This window comes from Amblyomma americanum, chromosome 3 (assembly GCF_052857255.1).
Source record: "Amblyomma americanum isolate KBUSLIRL-KWMA chromosome 3, ASM5285725v1, whole genome shotgun sequence".
Classification (NCBI taxonomy): Eukaryota; Metazoa; Arthropoda; class Arachnida; order Ixodida; family Ixodidae; genus Amblyomma; species Amblyomma americanum.
The window spans coordinates 25,531,653-25,549,973 of record NC_135499.1 but is presented as its reverse complement, the minus strand read 5'-3'; the positions used below and the strand labels follow the sequence as shown (position 1 = coordinate 25,549,973).

Genomic DNA, 18,321 nt, shown 5'->3' with positions numbered 1-18,321 from the left:
GTAGCACCGCAGTAGGGGTTAGGCAGGAACTGCAAGGAAACGGGCTTTGCTTCCGTGACGGCAGGAGTGGGCTCATACTTAACTTTCTTAGAATTTTGTGCTGAACAAATTAGACTGACCCCGCACCGTTGCGCCAACTTCTTCCCTTCACCCCTCCGTACACCTAGCCCGAACAATGAACAGCCGAACAGCCCACCAGCCACTTCGCGACGACAAAGATCGGTCTCCCCCCTTTTCGTGCGCCACGCTGAGCGATGACAAATTCGACTCACAAAGACGACGGTGATGCGGACTCCCGGAAAACTTCCCTTCGCATAAGTTAATGGACTTCGCCACTTTTTAACAAAGGAAAAGCGAAGCCAGCTCCCTGCTTCTGCTGCTACTGCGAATTGGTACCTGCGCCAGAGTGTTTTTATTGTTAAAATTGCCGTCCTATGAAAACCAAAATGAGGGCTAGCACTCTAATTCATGCCTGTTCCAGAGACTTGGGGGTGTCTTCAACGCGTAGTTTCCTACTGGGATGTCATGGGAACACGGAGGTCATAAGTTAGGTTAAAAAAATATAAACAAGGCAGGAATTCAGGTGGGGAGGGGCTGAGCCCCCTCATGAGAATACTTGGGGGGGCTCTGGCCCCCCCCTGCCCCCCCTGTTCCAGTGTCCCTGGTGAATATGCTAGTTTGTTCTGTACTGGTTGCTGCATGCCTTACTTGGTTGGGCTTGTTGAGCACTGGGAACGAATTTGCTACTAGTCTTTTATGTTGGCAAATTTCAGTTGTTTGGGTAGATGAGATTAAGAAGTCTGCAGGCATAGGGTGGGTGCAGCTGGCAAAGGTAAGGGTTAATTGGAGAGACATGGGAGAGGCCTTTGCCCTGCATTGGGTGTAGTCAGGCTGCTGCTGATGATGATGATTCATGTTTGTTTCTTAGTTCATGTACGTGACTACTTTACCTTACCTCTGACAGTGCATCCTTCCACTGCTCAGGGGCCCTCTAAATCTCGGTAGCATTCTGCATATGCAACTGTCTGGATTGACTGTTGACCCGATAGCCATTGGAACTACTGATGTAGCAACCCTCAGTTGTCTGTTAAGGCTGTTGCTTCGAGAGCCTTTGAAACGGCTATGGGACATGGATATTAGACATTCTTTGCCATGGGCTGCTTGCGGCCACTGCCTCGTGCTGTGTCGGTAAATCCACCACCCATCTTATGGTGTGCACATGTGCAGCCTGTGGTGGAGCAATACCGCAACAAGGACGAGTTCTCCATCCGCCAGGGCCCCGATGGAGCGCCCAAGACAGTGGGATTCCTGCTGGGCAGCCCCTCAGGTGAGCATTTTGGTTGAATGCTCGCACCATCATTGTAAACTGCTTTTTAACACGATAGCGTTGCAGGCCCTGTTACGCAGAAAATCCGGTGTCGGCATTGTGAGCGATAAATAGGGTGGCATGGGGTGGCCTAGGCAGCCACTCCTGGAGAAGCATCCTGAGTGGGCAACCTACCAACCTAAAGGTCAAGTGACCTTGTGGAATCATCATCACAACCTTCCCACCGGATTGTGAGCAAACTAACCAGCCTGGCAGGTGGCAGCTAATTTAATGGCTGATGGCGAGAGGTTGCTCGGGAAGAGCAACTTGGGTCACACAAGACCCACCAATGGCAGCACCTGCCATCGCAAGGCACTGGTGCATTCCTTAACTGCTGCACCATTGCGCAAGAAGTGGTAGGAGGACTCCCAGGAACACATGAATGTAAAGTTGAGAACGTCCAGTTCCGCATATATAGGCGTTAACTCAGTAACGCTAGCGCGTCATATCCTTAATGCGGTGTCGCTCTATTTAAAAAAAAAATTTATTGTATTTTGTGGAACCCTGCTCTCCCCTTTTGAGTAAACAAATTCAAATGCAAAATGCATCAAGATAGTGAACGAGCGCTCCAGCAGCCAGAGACTTGATGCCTCTCCCAAGTTTGTGACAAGCAATTGCGTATGATCAACATACTGTAAATGCCCGTAGAATAATCAACAAAGCATCCCTAATCCGTCCAATTCATGACTATGCTTGTTTTACGTGAATCCTTACAAGGTAACAGAGATTAAGAAAATTGAGGCCATCCGAAAGAAATCAGTTCGGTTTATATGTAATAAATATCGCAGTGATTTTTTCACCCTCTTCTGCCCTGAAATCATTACAAATAACTACCCTCGCCACTCGCTGGCAACTAGAGTCATTAAAATTGTGCACTGTGTCGTTCATTCGCTCTACCGACTCTAAAGCGGCAGGTACATCACGAGTGCCATACCATCATCAAGAAGAAGTCATCATAATCTTAATTTTTCACCTTACTTTGTTCGCACTAATATGTTTAAATGCAGTTTCTTTCCGTGCACCATTGAACACTGGAATACATTGCCCGGTCCAGTGCATTCCCTTCCTATAAACAGATTTATGCAGGCCATAACTGATTAGTAATCTTTTTATTTACTATACCCATGCTCCAATATTTGTGTAATATTCCTATGTATTCAACTTCGCTGTTTTAATTTTTGCTACCATATCTGTAGTTTTGAATGTGTATGTCCACTCCTGCGATAGTCCCTGTAGGGGCTACAGTATGTACAAATGAAATAAATAAATAATAAAAATAACCGGAATAGGTGATGGGGATGTTTTCCCACTTTCTTGAAGACACATTTATTGCTGACGTTTCGACCGCGGTGCGGTCTTCTTCAGGACTGCAGTCCTGAAGTTGCATAAGGATCGGCCTTCCAGGTGAAGCGGCGTGGCTGTCCTTATTAACCCTTTGAGGGTTGAATTTTTTTTTAAAAAAAACTTTCCCAGATGGTCAAATTACTTTATTGCGGATATTTAATGTACAGTATGTGTAAAGTCGGAAAGAAATTGTATAAAAAAGAAAATCAGGAACAGTATTTTGGCATCAGTATCAGTCAGAGCTGCAAAATATTGCCACACTATTAACTCCTATAGTGGCACTGTATCGCGGCTAAACTGTATTACCTGGCAGTTGGCGAGCCTTGAGCCATCTCGGGGCTAGATGTTTTCTCGTCTTCATCTCTCGAGCTGCCTGCTGCCTTGCGCGTCCCAACAGCGTCTTGCGTGTATAAGTAAACCAGCCCTGCGTACGTCAACCGTTTCTTGGTGACAATATTCAGTAGCATTTCAGAGTGTGCCATTCCTTGAAACACGGTCTTTGTGCAGCACTTCATCACAATCTACTCACATAAAACGCGTGTCTATTCTCCTGTTCTTGGTGTCAAGAGAATGGGCAGTGCGTTCGGCCATATCGCCACTCTGCTGTAGATCTGAAGAACTCGAAGGAAACTCAGTAAACAAGGAGAGCGAGAATACCTCGTGAGTGTTGGTGATAAACAAGCCAAGAGCAGCACCAATACAGATGGAAATAAACTTTCGCTGCCCCTGCAAGGGAGTGGCGTTAAAGATAAAAATCAAGTTTTGTGCGCCTCCGTTGCGATCACATGGCGAAACCTAAACCACAAAATGGCGTTGCCGCTGAGAGCGCAACATGCTGAAGCTAGAAATCAGTTCTGTGTAGGATATTTCGGACCTCGATGAGGCACCGTCACACCCCATAGAAGCACATACATATTCGCGACGGATATTTCGGACTTCAAAAGTTCGAAAGTTCGATTCTTCGGACTAATTTCAGTCGCCTGCAGGCCAAAACCGGCCATCTTATTGGCCTTTTGCTGGTGCAAAAGGCGCCATCTAGGATTGAGGTGGATTTACGCTGCAGTTTGATTGGCTTGACAGACTTTCGGCACCTCATTTTTGCCAGTAGAGGTTCCTGCGATCTCTGACAGTTCGAGGTGGCAGTCGGATTGTCATTAAGGGAAGGGATAAAGGAGGGACTGAGAGAAGAAAGGAAGAAAGAAGTGCCATAGTGGGGGCCTCCGGAATAATTTCGACCACCTGGGGATCTTTAACGTGCACTGACATCGCACAGCACACGGGCGCCTTTGCGTTTCGCCTCCATCGAAACGCGGCCACCGCGGTCGGTTTCAAACCCGGGTACTCCGGATCAGTAGCCAAGCACCCTAATCACTGAGCCACTGCGGCGGGTCTCATACGTTCGCCATTCTCCGTTTCGTCGCTTGGGTTTCTTTGACCTAGTCGACCGAGTGGCGCTGAGTCTTCACGAAGTTACATCCGTTCGCTGTTTTGTGATTGCATCTGGCGGTTCCACCTCTTTGAATGAAACGTGCCTTGTCTTTGCGTGTGTTTGATGAGTGGTGTGGTGCACACTCGGGTTAGAGTGAACTAGAAGAGATTGCCGCAAATCTGTGCAGTGTTTGTTCATTCTTCAACTCTGCTGCCACGCCGCTTTATCGCTTTGTTTGCGGCGCAAGACAGGACTAGATTTATTTCGATTGATCGTAGTCGGGCAGAGTTGATTCTACGGTGTTCCAGAATGTTTGAGTAACTTTGCACGCTTTATTAGAAAGTTCGCTATCAGCTTTAAATTGAGCACGGCCGACAGCGGCGGGCATTCTGTTCGACGACCACCGAGCATGCTTGTTGCTACGCTGCCGCCGAGTGAATCATTCCATTGTGGGCACAAGTCAGCCTCAAATAAGGTTTTGTTTAGACTCCATCTTCGCTGTCGTTCTGCTCTTTGGATAGCAGTCACCACTTGGTTACAAGAGAGAGTGTGTAAAATGCCTATGCCAGCTACGCCTATGCCGCTTGTGTCGAACCCTAGTCCTCCGCGTGTGAAGCGAGTTCATTAACCACTACGCTACACAGCGCGCGGGTTCTGCCGCCTTCAAAAAGGCACCTAGGGAAGGATAAGGTTCGTAGTGCTCCAAGCAGAAATGACCTTTTTTTGCCTCACTTTTGGGCTTTTGTTTCACACACTCTCTCTTCTAGTTCACTCTACTCGGGTTGTGGACAACATAACCCCGCCAGTGCCTCCGGGTCAGTCAAAAAAACGTGGGAAGTATTCAACTAAATGCCATGACCTTGCTATCTAGTGTGTACAATAAAAGCACGACTTTGGCGCTAATACAGGCGCAAATCATCACCAGCAATAGAAATTTTCCGCAAGCTAAAATCGGTGACATTTTTAAGCCGATTTCATCTCATTAAAGTGATTTTTTCGTACTTCATGGATTTTTCGGGCTGTTCGATTATTCGTAACATTTTTCGGGTCCCTTCATGTCCGAAAAATTGGTCGGCGACTGTATAGGAGCACCACGTGACACGAGCGCAAATGTCGCTCGTGTCTCGTGGTGTTCTTATGTGGTGTTGTCCTCTTGTCTTGATTGTAGCGCTCCCCAGTCTCAGTATGCATGACCACCTAGCCCCTTACAAAGCTTTACTGAAGTTGTGGGAGGGATATCTGATCACCTGATTATTGGTATTTGTTTACCCATTGTCGCTTTTATCTGGTCGATTAACCTTGTGAAGCGTTCTTTGAAAGATTACTCATGTGCAGATGATGCATCCGTTATACATCATTTGGAAACATGCCTTATACAAGTAATGATATGTGCCACTACTTTAAAGGCAAGTTTGTGCCAACAACTAATTCATAGATAGACAGGGACTCCGGAACTTTTTTTTTGAGTGGGGGGGGGGCAAGACTTGGGACTTGTTTTATTAGTTTTAATGCTTATTTATTTAATAAATTTTATATTGATATTATTTTTATTTTTCAACGTTGAAAGGTTGATGCAATTTGTCACGTTGTGGTGACGACACTCCAGAAGTCAGAAAGACAACGAAAAGGCTTCTAAAAGAAACTGTTTAAGGGGCTGGCTCGCGCCCACTAAGAACTGAATGGCTCGGTGGCAGCGATAGCCACAAGCGTGCTCGGCGGTCATCAAACTGAATGCCTGCAGTTCTTGGCAGTGCTCAATTTAAATCTAGCAAGGAACCTTCGATAAAGAACCAATAGCAACTGCAACAATCTAGAAAAATGTGGAAGCATTTGCACACAGCCACGATCAATGGAGGAGTAAAGATTTACTGGTCTCATGCTGATCTACTTGGTTCTTTATCTTCTTCGCACCAGGGGTGCTCCATCAGAGACATCCTTGCTACGAATTAAGGTGCAGGTATTAAGGGAGTACGACTTCCAAGATTTATGTACAAAAATTTACGTTAGACAATCTAAAGCGGCAAAAAGGTTTAAACAAAAGAAAAGGTGGAACGGGCTAACACTAGGGGAGGCCCCTGCTCGGCATAGCCAAAGATATATTACATCTGACCGTAACCCAGAACGGTTTTCCAGGATCTGGGGCCTGGTTTTAAAGACCTCAGAGCCTAGCCCACATTTTGCACTACCCAATCAAAACATACTAACACATGATCAGTTAACAAACTGCATGGCACGCCTTCCAGTTTCTGCAACGTTCAAAACCCTCTCCCTTAGTGACCCTAGCGCCTTTGCATGAGTCACTGTCCATCTGCCTCGCCTTGCCCGCATCTTGCCGACGCACCGACGGGTTAGCGAGGGAAAATCGCCGCTCCACAGTGCCGAGCCAGCAACAAAAGGGCGGATGGTTCCCACAAAGCCGCGGGCGTCCACAGATCCCTTACAGGAGATAAATCTGGTTGCATCTCGCATTACAAAACAAAATGATAAAGCCGCAGGCTGGTGGTTTCCAGTGCGAACAAACAGTGCAAATATTCACGGCAATATAAAACAAAGAGAAATGGGAAGCTTTACGCATGAAGAGTAATCAGTTGCATTAAAATAGTTTGTGCATAGTTTGTTTGAATTCTGCTATTCATGATCATGTACACGGGTCAGACAGTCCACTTCTGTTGGGACATAACTAGTTTAGATTACTCATATACGAAATGCTTTACAACTGGCTGCGAAGCGAAGTAGCTCACCCCCACTGTGATTTGCATAAAAGAGTCCTAGGACTGAAGTCTTTCAGTTGTCAGAAATAGGATCCATGTGCAAGCAGTTAGAAACTGGAGGGGGGGGGGGGGGTGCGGGGGGTGCTGCCCCCTCTGGAAAAATGTTGTGGGGGGGGGGGGCGACTGCCCCCTTTCCCCCCTCTGTCCCGGTGTTCCTGTAGACAGACACCGTGGGTGACACATGAAATGATCTACATGAAGCAAAGCATAAAAAGTCTAATAAACGGCACTTCTATCCTGGTCATCTAACGCAATTAAAAGAAAACGTTGCATGTGCAGTACACCCTTCAAAAGAACACTCCTTTAATGCAGTGCTGCTGAACTTCATTGTAGAGAAACCAAAAAAGGTTGGGAATTATATGATCGAAAAAAAAAAAGAAACCAGTGTCTCAAATTTATGTGGCTAGTTCTATAGTTACCAATCACAGTGATAGTGCACGCCATATCAATGATTACTTTCACAGTGTTTTCTAATCCTGGTGTTTGTCCTTCCAGTGATGCGGTGTTTAATCCCTGTGATGTGAATTTTATTTCATACCCTGGAGTAGTTTCTATCCTAAATTTAAAAACTAAATCATCATGTGGTCCTGACAACCTTCCTAGTGTGTTTCTGAAGCGATACGTTGAATTTATTGCAAAGTTTTTTGTTATTATATATCGTATCTCATTACTTCAAGGGAATTACTGGAGTGACTGGAAGATAGCTAGAGTTGTGCCCATAAACAAGAAAGGTGACCAGGCTTTTTTTACAAAATTGCTGTCCATTATCTCTTCTATCATCGTGTTGCAAACTAATTGAACACATTATTGCCAGTCAGATTAATGAATTTTTGGATGGGCACTCAGTTCTAATTTCTAGCACAAGTTCAGAAAAGGCTATTTAACAATTAAGCAATTAGTGACGGTGTAATAAATTCAGTCGCCTCATGCTTTGAGAAGAATGGTCAGGTTGATGCAGCATTTCTAGATTTCAGCAAAGCTTTCGATAGAGTTCCACACGATGCACTAATACTAAAACTCAGACGCAGTGGCCTTCCGGAAATTTTGATCAAATGGATAGGTAACCTTTTAACCAATTGCAATAAATTTGTAGCTGTTAATGAGCGACAATCAGGCTGTTTTCCGGTCAACTCCAGGGTCCCCCAAGGGAGTTTGCAAGGACCATTATTGTTTTTATTGTATGTGAATGATATTGTCACTGTCATTATTGTGAATGATATTGTCACTGTCATTGATACTGATGTGCAAGTCAGATTGGTTGAATAGGACAAGCTGTCAGGCTAGTTAGTGGTGATCCATTGTTTTTGACAGCACTTAAACACGTGGACTGAAGACAGCAACAGCAAAGACGACGTCACAGGCGCTAAACTTCAACTTTATTCCAGAACCGCCGAAACGCTGCATATAAACGCAAAACACTGCCGCCAACAAGCGGCGAAAATTTTTATTCACTCGTGGCGGCAGAAGTGATATGGCAAGTAAAGTGGTAAAGCAACAAAGGCTAGAAACAAAAGCCAAAAGACAGAACATGGAAGGGTAAAAGCAGAACAAGGTGAGACAAAATGTTTTTTCCCAAGTCATTTTTTTTGTCTCATCTTGTTCTGATTTTATCCTTCCCTGTTCTGTCTTTTGGCTTTTGTTTCAAGCCTTTGTTGTTTTACCACTTTACTTGCCATATCACTTCTGTCGCTACGAGTGCATAAAAATTTCCGCCGCTTGTGGGCGCCTGTGTTGTGGGTATATATGCAGTGTCGGCGGTTCTGGAATAAAGTTGAAGTTCAGCACCTGTGACGTCGGTTTTTTTTTTTTTTGTTTCTGTCTTCCGTTCACGCTGTCAGCAACAAGGTCAAACTGTTTGTGGATGATTGTGCGTTGCTTCAGGAAATCACTTAAACTAACGATCAAAACCATCTTAACTCTACTCTTTCAGACATTTTTTAATGGTGTGAAACGTAGAATAGGAAGCTTAATGCAGAAAGGACCATCTTTCTTCACTTCTCTCGCCAAATTTTCTTTACGTACAGGCTAGGTTCATGCCCATTGCAGGAAGAGACTAAATATGAAGGGTGATAATTTGGGCCTGTTGGTTAATCACAGAAAAGGAAAATATGCAGCACAAAAAACGCATCGACGACAGAAGCGCTGACTGTGCTCAAGTGTCACGCTTTCTAAAATACTCTGTCTTGGAATTTACATAGAGCTAACACCTGCTTATCCGCTTTCCGTAAACGATATTTTTTAAGACACAAGCTTAAAATTTAAATTCACCCTCTAGTGTAAAATTACTTGCTTGCAATTCAGTAATTAGACCGAACATGAATACACATGCATTGCCTGGGACACATTTACTAAGCACAATATTACCCGTCTCGAAAAGGTATAGAGAAAAGCTGTAAGGTTTATTTGCTCAAAATTTTCACTGTAATATTCACCCTCCTAAACAATGCAGGCCAATGGCATTCAATGTCTTGAACAGCGAAGGAAAAATTTACGTTTGCAGTCCCTTTTCTTGCTTTGGAATCGGGATCTAGCAATTAACCCATCACCCTATCTGTCTCCTTTAACATTGAGGTAGACTCTCCACCATCATTCAAATTTGCTGACACCGTATTTTGCACAAACAGATTTCTTCAAATTTTCATTTTTTCTTCGTACTGTAGCCGATTGGAATGATTCGTTATTGCCTCTCTCCACACTTTGCTAGTTTGATATCTTACTAACTTCGATTGTTCGTATTCCTCTGATTATTCTTTTGCCTACCCTGCTTGAACCTTTACAAGGTTTGCAGTATTGAATAAAGAAAAACTGATAAAATAAATAACAGAAGCTGTGAGCGCAGAGCGCAACGAAAAGACCAACCACATAGTACGGGATGGCCACGAATGCGAATAAAAGCTGCTTTATTTCCTCAGACATATTACTTAGCAGTCTGTCTCCTTCCTGATGTTATCCAAGAGTGCTTTTGTTTCCACTTCAGTCGAGGATCGTCGTCTCATCAAAAACTGAAACTGGTGACTAGTCATTTGTTTGTGCTGAACTGTTCTAAAATGATATACACTAACCAGCCGAAACTGAAGTTCTCTCGAAATTCTGATGCGTGGCTGTGTCTGCATTGTGAGAAGCAGCTGTTACGTGCTAGAGTGTTTGCGTGTGCAGGTGGTGACCCGGTGGTGTGCGTCAGCCCCGAGCGAGTGGTGGTGTGCAAGGAGAGCCACAGGCGGGTGGCACAGGTGGGTGGTACTTTCAGCTAAGCATGTGATGGTGAGGAAAAGGGGGAAGGGACCATGTGCACCCAGCATTGAAAGGTTCATGAGCATCGATGGGCACCCTGGACCTTTGAAATGCTCTTTGGATGTGCCAAGTGAGCCCCTTTGAATGGTGAGCTAGTCCATTCTTCTCATAGCTGGACACGGCTGGCAGTGTTCCTTTCACTGAAGTAGCTTTTGGTGCGCTACCTCTTGGCTGAGTGAGAACTCCCATGTTGACCTGCTTGCCACTGACAGTGTTGCCAGGTGGGACAAGAATTGGTGCTCCTGAGGGTGGCAATGTGTCTCGGTGGTCCCTGGAGAGGGGCTATTGGAAAAGAAGGAAAGAGGCGGTGTGGCGTCCCCCAGTTTGGGGCTTGCATCATAATTTCCACATTTGGGAAGGTCCACCTAGTTCAATGTGAGTAGAGTGCAGCAATGGCATAGAGGTAGAGCATCCACCTCGCGTGCAAGGTGACGGGGGTTCAAATTTCGGTGCCACACAGTTCTCCATTGGATTAAAAAAAAACTCCGCGTGTCGATGAAGTTGCATATACAGGCCTGAAGTGCGGCCTGATCTCAATGACCAGAACCGACAATGCGCTCCCTCACCAGAACAGGACTTGGCCACCCTGGTGTAGTACGTGGCCACAACCTCCTACATGACACCAACTAACCTTCGGCTCTCAGTTCCTAGCGGCTGTGGAGCAACTGAACAAGGCAGCTGTGGGTGCTAAAAATCTCTGGCTCTGGACAGGCCGCCATCGGAAACTGAATCTCGCAACGTTTAACATTGCAACATTATCCAGTGAGGCTAGTCTAGCAGGGCTGTTCGAGGAACTAGCGAGTATTAAATGGGATGTCATAGGGCTTAGTAAGGCTAGAAGGACAGATGAGAGGTGTATACAGTACTAAGGGGACGGGCACATACTGTGCTGTCGCGGATTAGCGGGCAGGAGAGAACCATGTGCAGGATTCCTTATCAATTGGGATATAGCTGGCAGCATAGAGGAATTCTGTAGTAATAACGAGAGGGTGGCGGTTATTGCATGTGACAAAACAGCGCAGACATGACAAGGACAAGGAAGGAATACGACGGCACGAGCGCTGTGCTGCTGTATTCCTTCCTCGCCTTTGTCTTGTCTGCGCTATTTTGTCACTATGGATTACCAACAAGCCCATTCATCTGTCTTAACAGTTGTCATAATCAGGCTTAAAAGAAGTACAAGCTAAATGTGGTACAGGCTTATGCCCCTACGTCCGGTCATGATGACTAAATCTTCGAAAGCACACCGCAACGATGGCCTAGTGGTCTGAATATGCGCCTCGCATGTGGAAGGTGATGGGTTTGATCCCCAGTGCCGCCGGGTACCCACCGTTGATACAGTGGGTACAAGCTTTCTCCTGGTCTGGTGCTCACCTTATTTAGGGGGAAATGCGTGGGAAATGGGTCTTTGACCCCACCTTGAGTAAAAGAAAATACCTTGTGCCATGGCGCTCTTGGGCCACAGATGCCCTTGCGCCATAAAAATATATCATCAAATCTTCAAAAGCTTCTATCAAAATGTGAGTAAAGATTTTTACTTCTTTCTTACTCTCCTTCGCTTTCTTCTCTCTCTTCTTCGTAGGTCCCGTTTCCCTGCTTCGCCAAATAAACCTCTCGAATTGGCCGGATTAACTGAGAAAACTGATTTAATTATACACTTGATGACAACAATAAAAAAGTACATTGCAGTTAAAATGATGACAGCAGCATATATACAGAATAACTGAGCTGGGCCACCCTTGGACTTAGGACAGTCCGTCGTCCTAAGTGAGCATGCGGGAGGAAGTCCGTCTTCTACCGAGCTCCTGCCTCCACTGCCGTCTTGCTCAGAGCTCGCGGCCGTCACAGGGTTTCTTCCCAAAAGCAATCATTCTTTCGTCACTCCCACATTCCCAACGTCGCTTTCCCCCAGATTTCTGGGAATGGATGTATCGCAGACGGGGCTGGGACGCCACCGCGTCTGGGCCCCGGTCCTCCATGTCAGGAAACCCATTCCCGCGGAGAAGCGCAAATTTACGACCAGTGGCTCCGAGGTTCAGCAAAGAAAAGTGCAAACCCAGCCACCTAACTAACGCGCGGGGTGTGGTTCGCCGAAGGCGTTCGGAGGCCCGTGCCCTAAATGATGCGCGAAGCGCCGTCTATGGAGACACATGGTGCCTCCCATGTCAGTGCGAGAACAAGACCCGGCACACTCACGCTCTCTGTACGCAAAGTCGGAGTGGACCCGCGTTAACAAACACATCGAAAGCCGGATGATGAACGCGCGGACCGTGTCGCCTAAGGCACCCGGACTCCGCTTGGACCGACAAACAAAACACAAACTGAAGTTCCCCCGTGGAGGCACGCGGCCTCTCGGCCACGCGGCTCGGGGGTACAACTGTACACAACGCGACTGCGAACCACAAACCAAAGACAAACAAAAGTTTCCCCCGAAGACACCTGGTGTCTTGGCGACGCGGCCTCAGGGGTGCAAATGCAAAAAAAAACATACAAGCAAAAGAGACGCAAACAAGCTGAAGCGCATGACGACCTTACAGTGTGGAATAGACAATAAGCGAAGTAAGAACACAGTACATTGTACCGATGGGGTACTTAAGTGCCAGGGTAGGAAAGAAGCAGGTTGGAGATAAGGCATTAGGCGACCATAGCATAGGCTCTAGGAATTGCAGGGGGTATTATTATTAGAGTTTGCAGAGAGAAATAATTTACCATTCATGGGTACCTTCACCAGCAAACGAGAGAACACGAAGTGGACCTGGAAGAGTCCCAATGGTGAGACTAGAAATGAAACAGACTTCGTACTGTGCACTCACCCTGGCATCGTGCAGGATATGGAAGTCCTCGGAAAGGTGCGTTGCAGTGACCACAGGATGGTAAGGTCTGAAATTAGCGTAGACTTGAAGAGGGAGCAGAAGAAACTAGTGAAGTGGAAGCCCATTAATGAGTTAGCCATAAGAGGGAAAGTAGAGAAATCCAGGCCATCGTTTCAGAACAAGTGTTTGTCTTTAGCTGAGGACGACAACTTTAACGTTCAAGCTGTGAATGATAATCTGACAGCTATCATTACGGACTGCGCAGCAAAAATAGGTGGTAGGATGGTTCGACAGGATACTGGCAAGCTCTCTCAAGAGATGAAAGATCTGATTAAGAAACGCCAATGCATGAAAGCTTTAAACCCCACAGGTCGAACAGAACTGGCAGAGTTATCAGAGTTAATAAGTGCAAGGTAACTGACGTAAGGAAGTTTAATATGGTAGATTCGAGCATGCTCTAAGGAACGGTGGTAGTCAAAAAACGGTGAAGAGGAAACTAGGCATAGGCAAAAATCAGATGTACGAGTTAAGGGACAAAGTGGGCAATGTCATTAGCAACAGCCGGAGAGTTCTACACAAATCTATACAATGGTCAATGTAATCAGGACGTAAATGAGATGGGCAGTATTGGACAGCAATGGAATATCCCGCCAGTAACGAAAGAGGAAGTAAGGAAAGCCTTAGGAGCAATGCAAAGGGGAAAAGCAGCTGGTAAGGATCAGTTTACAGGAGATCCGTTGAAGGCCAGAGGGGATATTGTGCTAGGAAAGTTATCTACTCTGTATACGCAATGCCTTGTGACCTCGAGTGTATCAGAAGCTTGGAAGAATGCTAATCTTAATTCACCTTAATTCATTAGAAAGGAGACGTCATCGACTAAAAAAATTACAGACTGATCAGCTTACTGTCAGTTCTTACAAGGTGTTTACTAAGGTTAACGCTAGTAGAGTCGGGGCAACCTTAAATCAACCAAATGATCAGGCAGGCTTTCGTAAAGGATATTCCACAATAGATCATATTCGCACTATCAATCAGGTGATAGAGAAATGCGCAGAATATAACCAACCCCTATATCAGGTGTCCCAGCTAAATGTAACCAAGCTTTTAAAAAAGATGAAGTGTCCTAGCCCCAGTGAAACCAACTGAGGGTGTTCAGACTCGCGTGGCCTAGTCTGTTGTATTTTTTGTTCTTTAAGGTAATTAATTAGTTTAGCTAACTTTTTAATTATTGATTTGTGGAACAAATCGATGTAAAAGTTGTAGATTGTCTCACAAAACCACTAGCAGTGCTGTTCCCATCAAGGTACGATTTACGCAGCTTTATTTATTGGCCTTAAAGAAAGCTATCACGTGACGAGCTGCTGGGTCACATCTCTGCCCCAATGTGCGCGCAAAGGCTCATCGGGGAGAGCACTTCAGTAAAAATGGATTTCGTTCTCTAAGACGCGGGGACGTATAAATATGGCACTATTGTCACATGGACGCTCTTTTTTATTGTGCGAGCTAGGGTTTAAGGCGGATAAAAATGTACTTTACGTTAACGGTATCTTGGTGCAAAAGTTGCAGTCACCTGTTTTTCAAAGTGATCTTCAATTTTTCCATTGACACTTTGTAGTCCAGGGTAATAATTAAAAAGTTAGCTATTTAGGCTTAACTAATTATTTAACTTTGAAGAACGAACAAATACTGCAGACTAGTTAGGCGACTCTAAACAACCTTCAGTTGATCTCACGCAGCTAGGGCATATCGTTTTTTTTTTAATCTTGTTTGCATTTGGCTGGGACACCTGGTATATAGCCTTCATTGATTACGAGAAAGCATTTGACTTAGTGGAAACCTCAGCAGTCATTCAGGAGTCGTGGAATGGGCAAATATTGGTAAGGAAGAAGGAAGATGAATTGTCCTTGCTCTGGTGCCTTCACAGCGCTCTTGTGAAAATCTCACCTGCCACGTAAACACGTTCCCTGTCGCAAACGAACTGGATTCAAGCCATACGAGGAGGCTTCGGACGCCTAGTCGGCGCCTGGTTGCGTGGCATACAGCAAATGTCACACAGTTATTCCTGGACCTGAACTGTGCACCGAGGCTAGGCCTAGCGCCTCCGGTGACATGCTGGCGGGGATAGCTCCGCCTGTGCCGCTTGCCTCAGTGGCATTCCTGCAGTACAGCTGTCCCCTGAGCATGGGCCAGACCTCCAAAATCGTGCCTTTGTTTCACTGAATACGGCACTTGCCCTGTCTTGTCCAGATGTACAACAGCTCGTGAGTGATTTACCCTCGGGACGGAACATAGATACGGCTGCTCAGCCTATACTTCTGGATCGACTTCTGCCAGTACAACAAGAAATGCCGAGCACTCCAATGGACCTGTCGTCAGCCCCGCCAATCTGGCTGCCAGCCCTCCGATCTTCTCAAAAGCGCCCTTCAGGAGACGCTGCAAGGGGTTCCTCTTTGGCCAGCGGCGGCTCACAAGGCAAACGTTCCTGCCTAACGACAGACCGCCCAGTTGTGTCTACCTACGGCTCAGTGAGTTACAAAGCCACTATAGAATCTCTGGCAACGAAAAGCCTTACAGATATACTGAACTGGATTCTGCAGGCAAATCTGGATGCGTGTCTTGGAACAAAAGGTTTTTGCGGCTTTACGGCCAGAAAGAAGTCCAATATCATTGCTGTGTGACTCCCGACCTTGGATGCCGTGGAACGTCTGCAAACGCTACAGTGCATTACAGTTACCAGCGAGGTCTTGGTGCCAGTACAGGTGTACCTGGTTGATGGATTCGACTTGCAACGTTGTGTTGTCTACAACGTCGATGTTAATGAAGACAATGCTGCCGCTTTACTGTCCCACCCAGCGAGTGATCCAAGGACGTTATATGGGAAAAGGGCGCTCTTTCATCGTCACCCTGCAAGGCCCACCAACACTGCCAGCCTATTGACATGCTGCATCTCCCTCTACTATGGGTGCATGTTATGGCCTCGGCCATACAAACCAACTGCCGTCTACTGCTACATTTGCTTCAGACCTGGCCATATGCGTAAATCCTGCCCTTTCACTACTCAAGTGGATGTGGCCTCTGCAAACTGACGACCACGACATCACATCGCCCACTTGCCCCATAAAGCAGAAGGCAACAGAAAAGATTTGTCGTGAGTACTCTAAGCAAATGACTCAGAATGTGAATACGCCCCTTGTGCAGACTTCCAACCGGTTTGCACTTCTCCAGTTGGATGATGACAAGTGGCCCGAACTTCCTGTGCTGCACACGCATGAAACTGCTGCCCACCAGATTTATAGCGATAAAGTGCGTAAGGACCGCCGGCATCAGCAGGCTACAAAACAGCGTAGCATCCCGGATGACATGGTAGCAGTTGATGACTAAATCGCACGTCTTTTGGCAGAGGTCTCAAGGCTCCGACAACACCGTGAACTGCTTGCGCACCGTAGACATGCAGCAGGATCTGGCACCACCACTAGACATGATGAATCAGCACCGAGCATGTCCCGTCCACCGGCTTTGTTCAACACTCCTCCCAGAGTATCTGCTGTATTGCCAGGTAACTCTACAGCATCCCTGCTCCGCTTCATGGTTAACCAGTTATCCAACCTGACAGCTGTTTTCTTGCAACGCTTGGACTACTAACCGAAGATGGCGCATTCCAGCTTTTCTGGTGTGCTCCAGTGGAACTGCAGAGGCCTCTCCACTAAAGTGGGAGAGCTCGAAACCCGTCTCCGCTTGCACAAGCTCCAGGCGTGGACCATATTACTGCAGGAGACCAATGCCTTGCCAGCAATTCCGGGCTTCAGTGGTTATGTGTCACCATCGATGAATGACCATCGTGTGCACACTGATTCCCCTCCAGGAAAGGCGGCGATCTACGTTGACACGCGTTTCCCCCTCGGGTATGCCTCTCTCTGGAAACCTGGTGGACCTCGTACCAGGAGGTAGTTGCAGTTTCTGTAAAATTATCCAAGGCAAGTGTTGTGGTGGTATTTTTCTACGTTAGACCAGTGGGTGGCGCTCCCTCCTGTACTAATCTGGGCTGGTTATTGACTGTGCGTAGGAAATACCCCGAGTGTCCGATTTTAGTAGGAGGTGACTTCAACGCCCCATACCCAGACTGGGGGTACCCTAATTTGAGCCCCCCCCGATGCCTTCGCGGATGCATTGTTTATTCTTCTAAATCACCCCAGTTCAGCGACGCGGGCTGTGCGTCACAGTCACAGTATCACATATGCTCCTGATCTGACATGGTGGTCTGGCCCGGGCACTCCCTCGTGGCACCTTGAGCCTGACTGTTGGGGGAGTGACCACCACCCTATCATCATCGGTGTCCATCCATCACATGCTCACCGGTTACGCCGCAAGTGCACGGTGGTCAACTGCGATTATTTCTATACTATTCTCCAGGATCTCCCTGTGGAGTCGTCACCATCGCTTGTTGACCGCATACAATGCGCGTCAAACAGGGCTACCACATCCACCTGGGGAGACATCGATCAACCAATTCCAGATATCGGTCTGCTGAACTTGTGGGCTGCTCGCCGACAGGCCAAGCTGGTTATAAGACTGAGCTATATTAATGCTAAGGCTCACAGATACGAACGCGATCTATCACGAAGGCTGTGGCATGCGTGGTGCAAGCGGTTTTCTGCGAAGTTGTCGAATCCATCTCTCCGGCAAACTTTCCGTGCAATGGAACAAGGTCACCGTCGCCCCGACGCAGCTAGCACTGCATGCTTCGCAGCTAACTTGTCTCCGGATGATTTTGCCAGAGAAGCGGCATGGAAATTCTTTCCAAAATATGATGTGTTGCCGCCCTCAGCTACCACTTCTAACTTGGAAGGGATTCCAGCTCACATAGATAAGCTGCCATCAGCACCAGACGCCGAGGGTATTGCGTCTCCTTTTACCATGCCTGAGTTGCTTGCAGCAATAGATGAGGCTAAACGAAAGACATCGTCCGGTCCGGATACCATTCCATATGAGGTGTACAAGAACATGAGTTGTGCTGTCCTCCCTCAATTTTTCGACACCATTAAACAGTATGGCGAAACAGCTCTATTCCCGAGACCTGGAAATTAGCCAATGTGATCCCAATTGCAAAAGCAGGGAAGCCACTTAAGGACCATGGCAACTTCCGGCCTATTTCCCTAACATCAACACTGTGCAAGCTGACAGAGAAAATGTTAGCCACACGACCATTGTGGTGGCTGAGCACCATGGTTTCTACCACCCCGCCCAAATTGGCTTCTGTCGGTTCATCGGCACTGAAGATGGTTTGGCTGTCTTGGCGTCGCAAGTTCT

At 46.7% G+C, this 18,321-nt stretch overlaps 1 protein-coding gene across 5 annotated transcripts in view; it reads left to right on the top strand.

Moving 5' to 3' along the window:
- LOC144124487 (tRNA (uracil-5-)-methyltransferase homolog B-like) overlaps nt 1–18,321 on the top strand; it is a 221,962-nt gene that overhangs the window by 49,497 nt on the left and 154,144 nt on the right. For all 5 annotated transcript variants that reach the window (XM_077657181.1, XM_077657182.1, XM_077657180.1 and 2 more), the window contains 2 exons: nt 1,228–1,327; nt 10,067–10,140. In XM_077657181.1, coding sequence (XP_077513307.1) covers nt 1,228–1,327; nt 10,067–10,140 — 174 coding nt within the window. The remainder of the gene's footprint in view (nt 1–1,227; nt 1,328–10,066; nt 10,141–18,321) is intronic.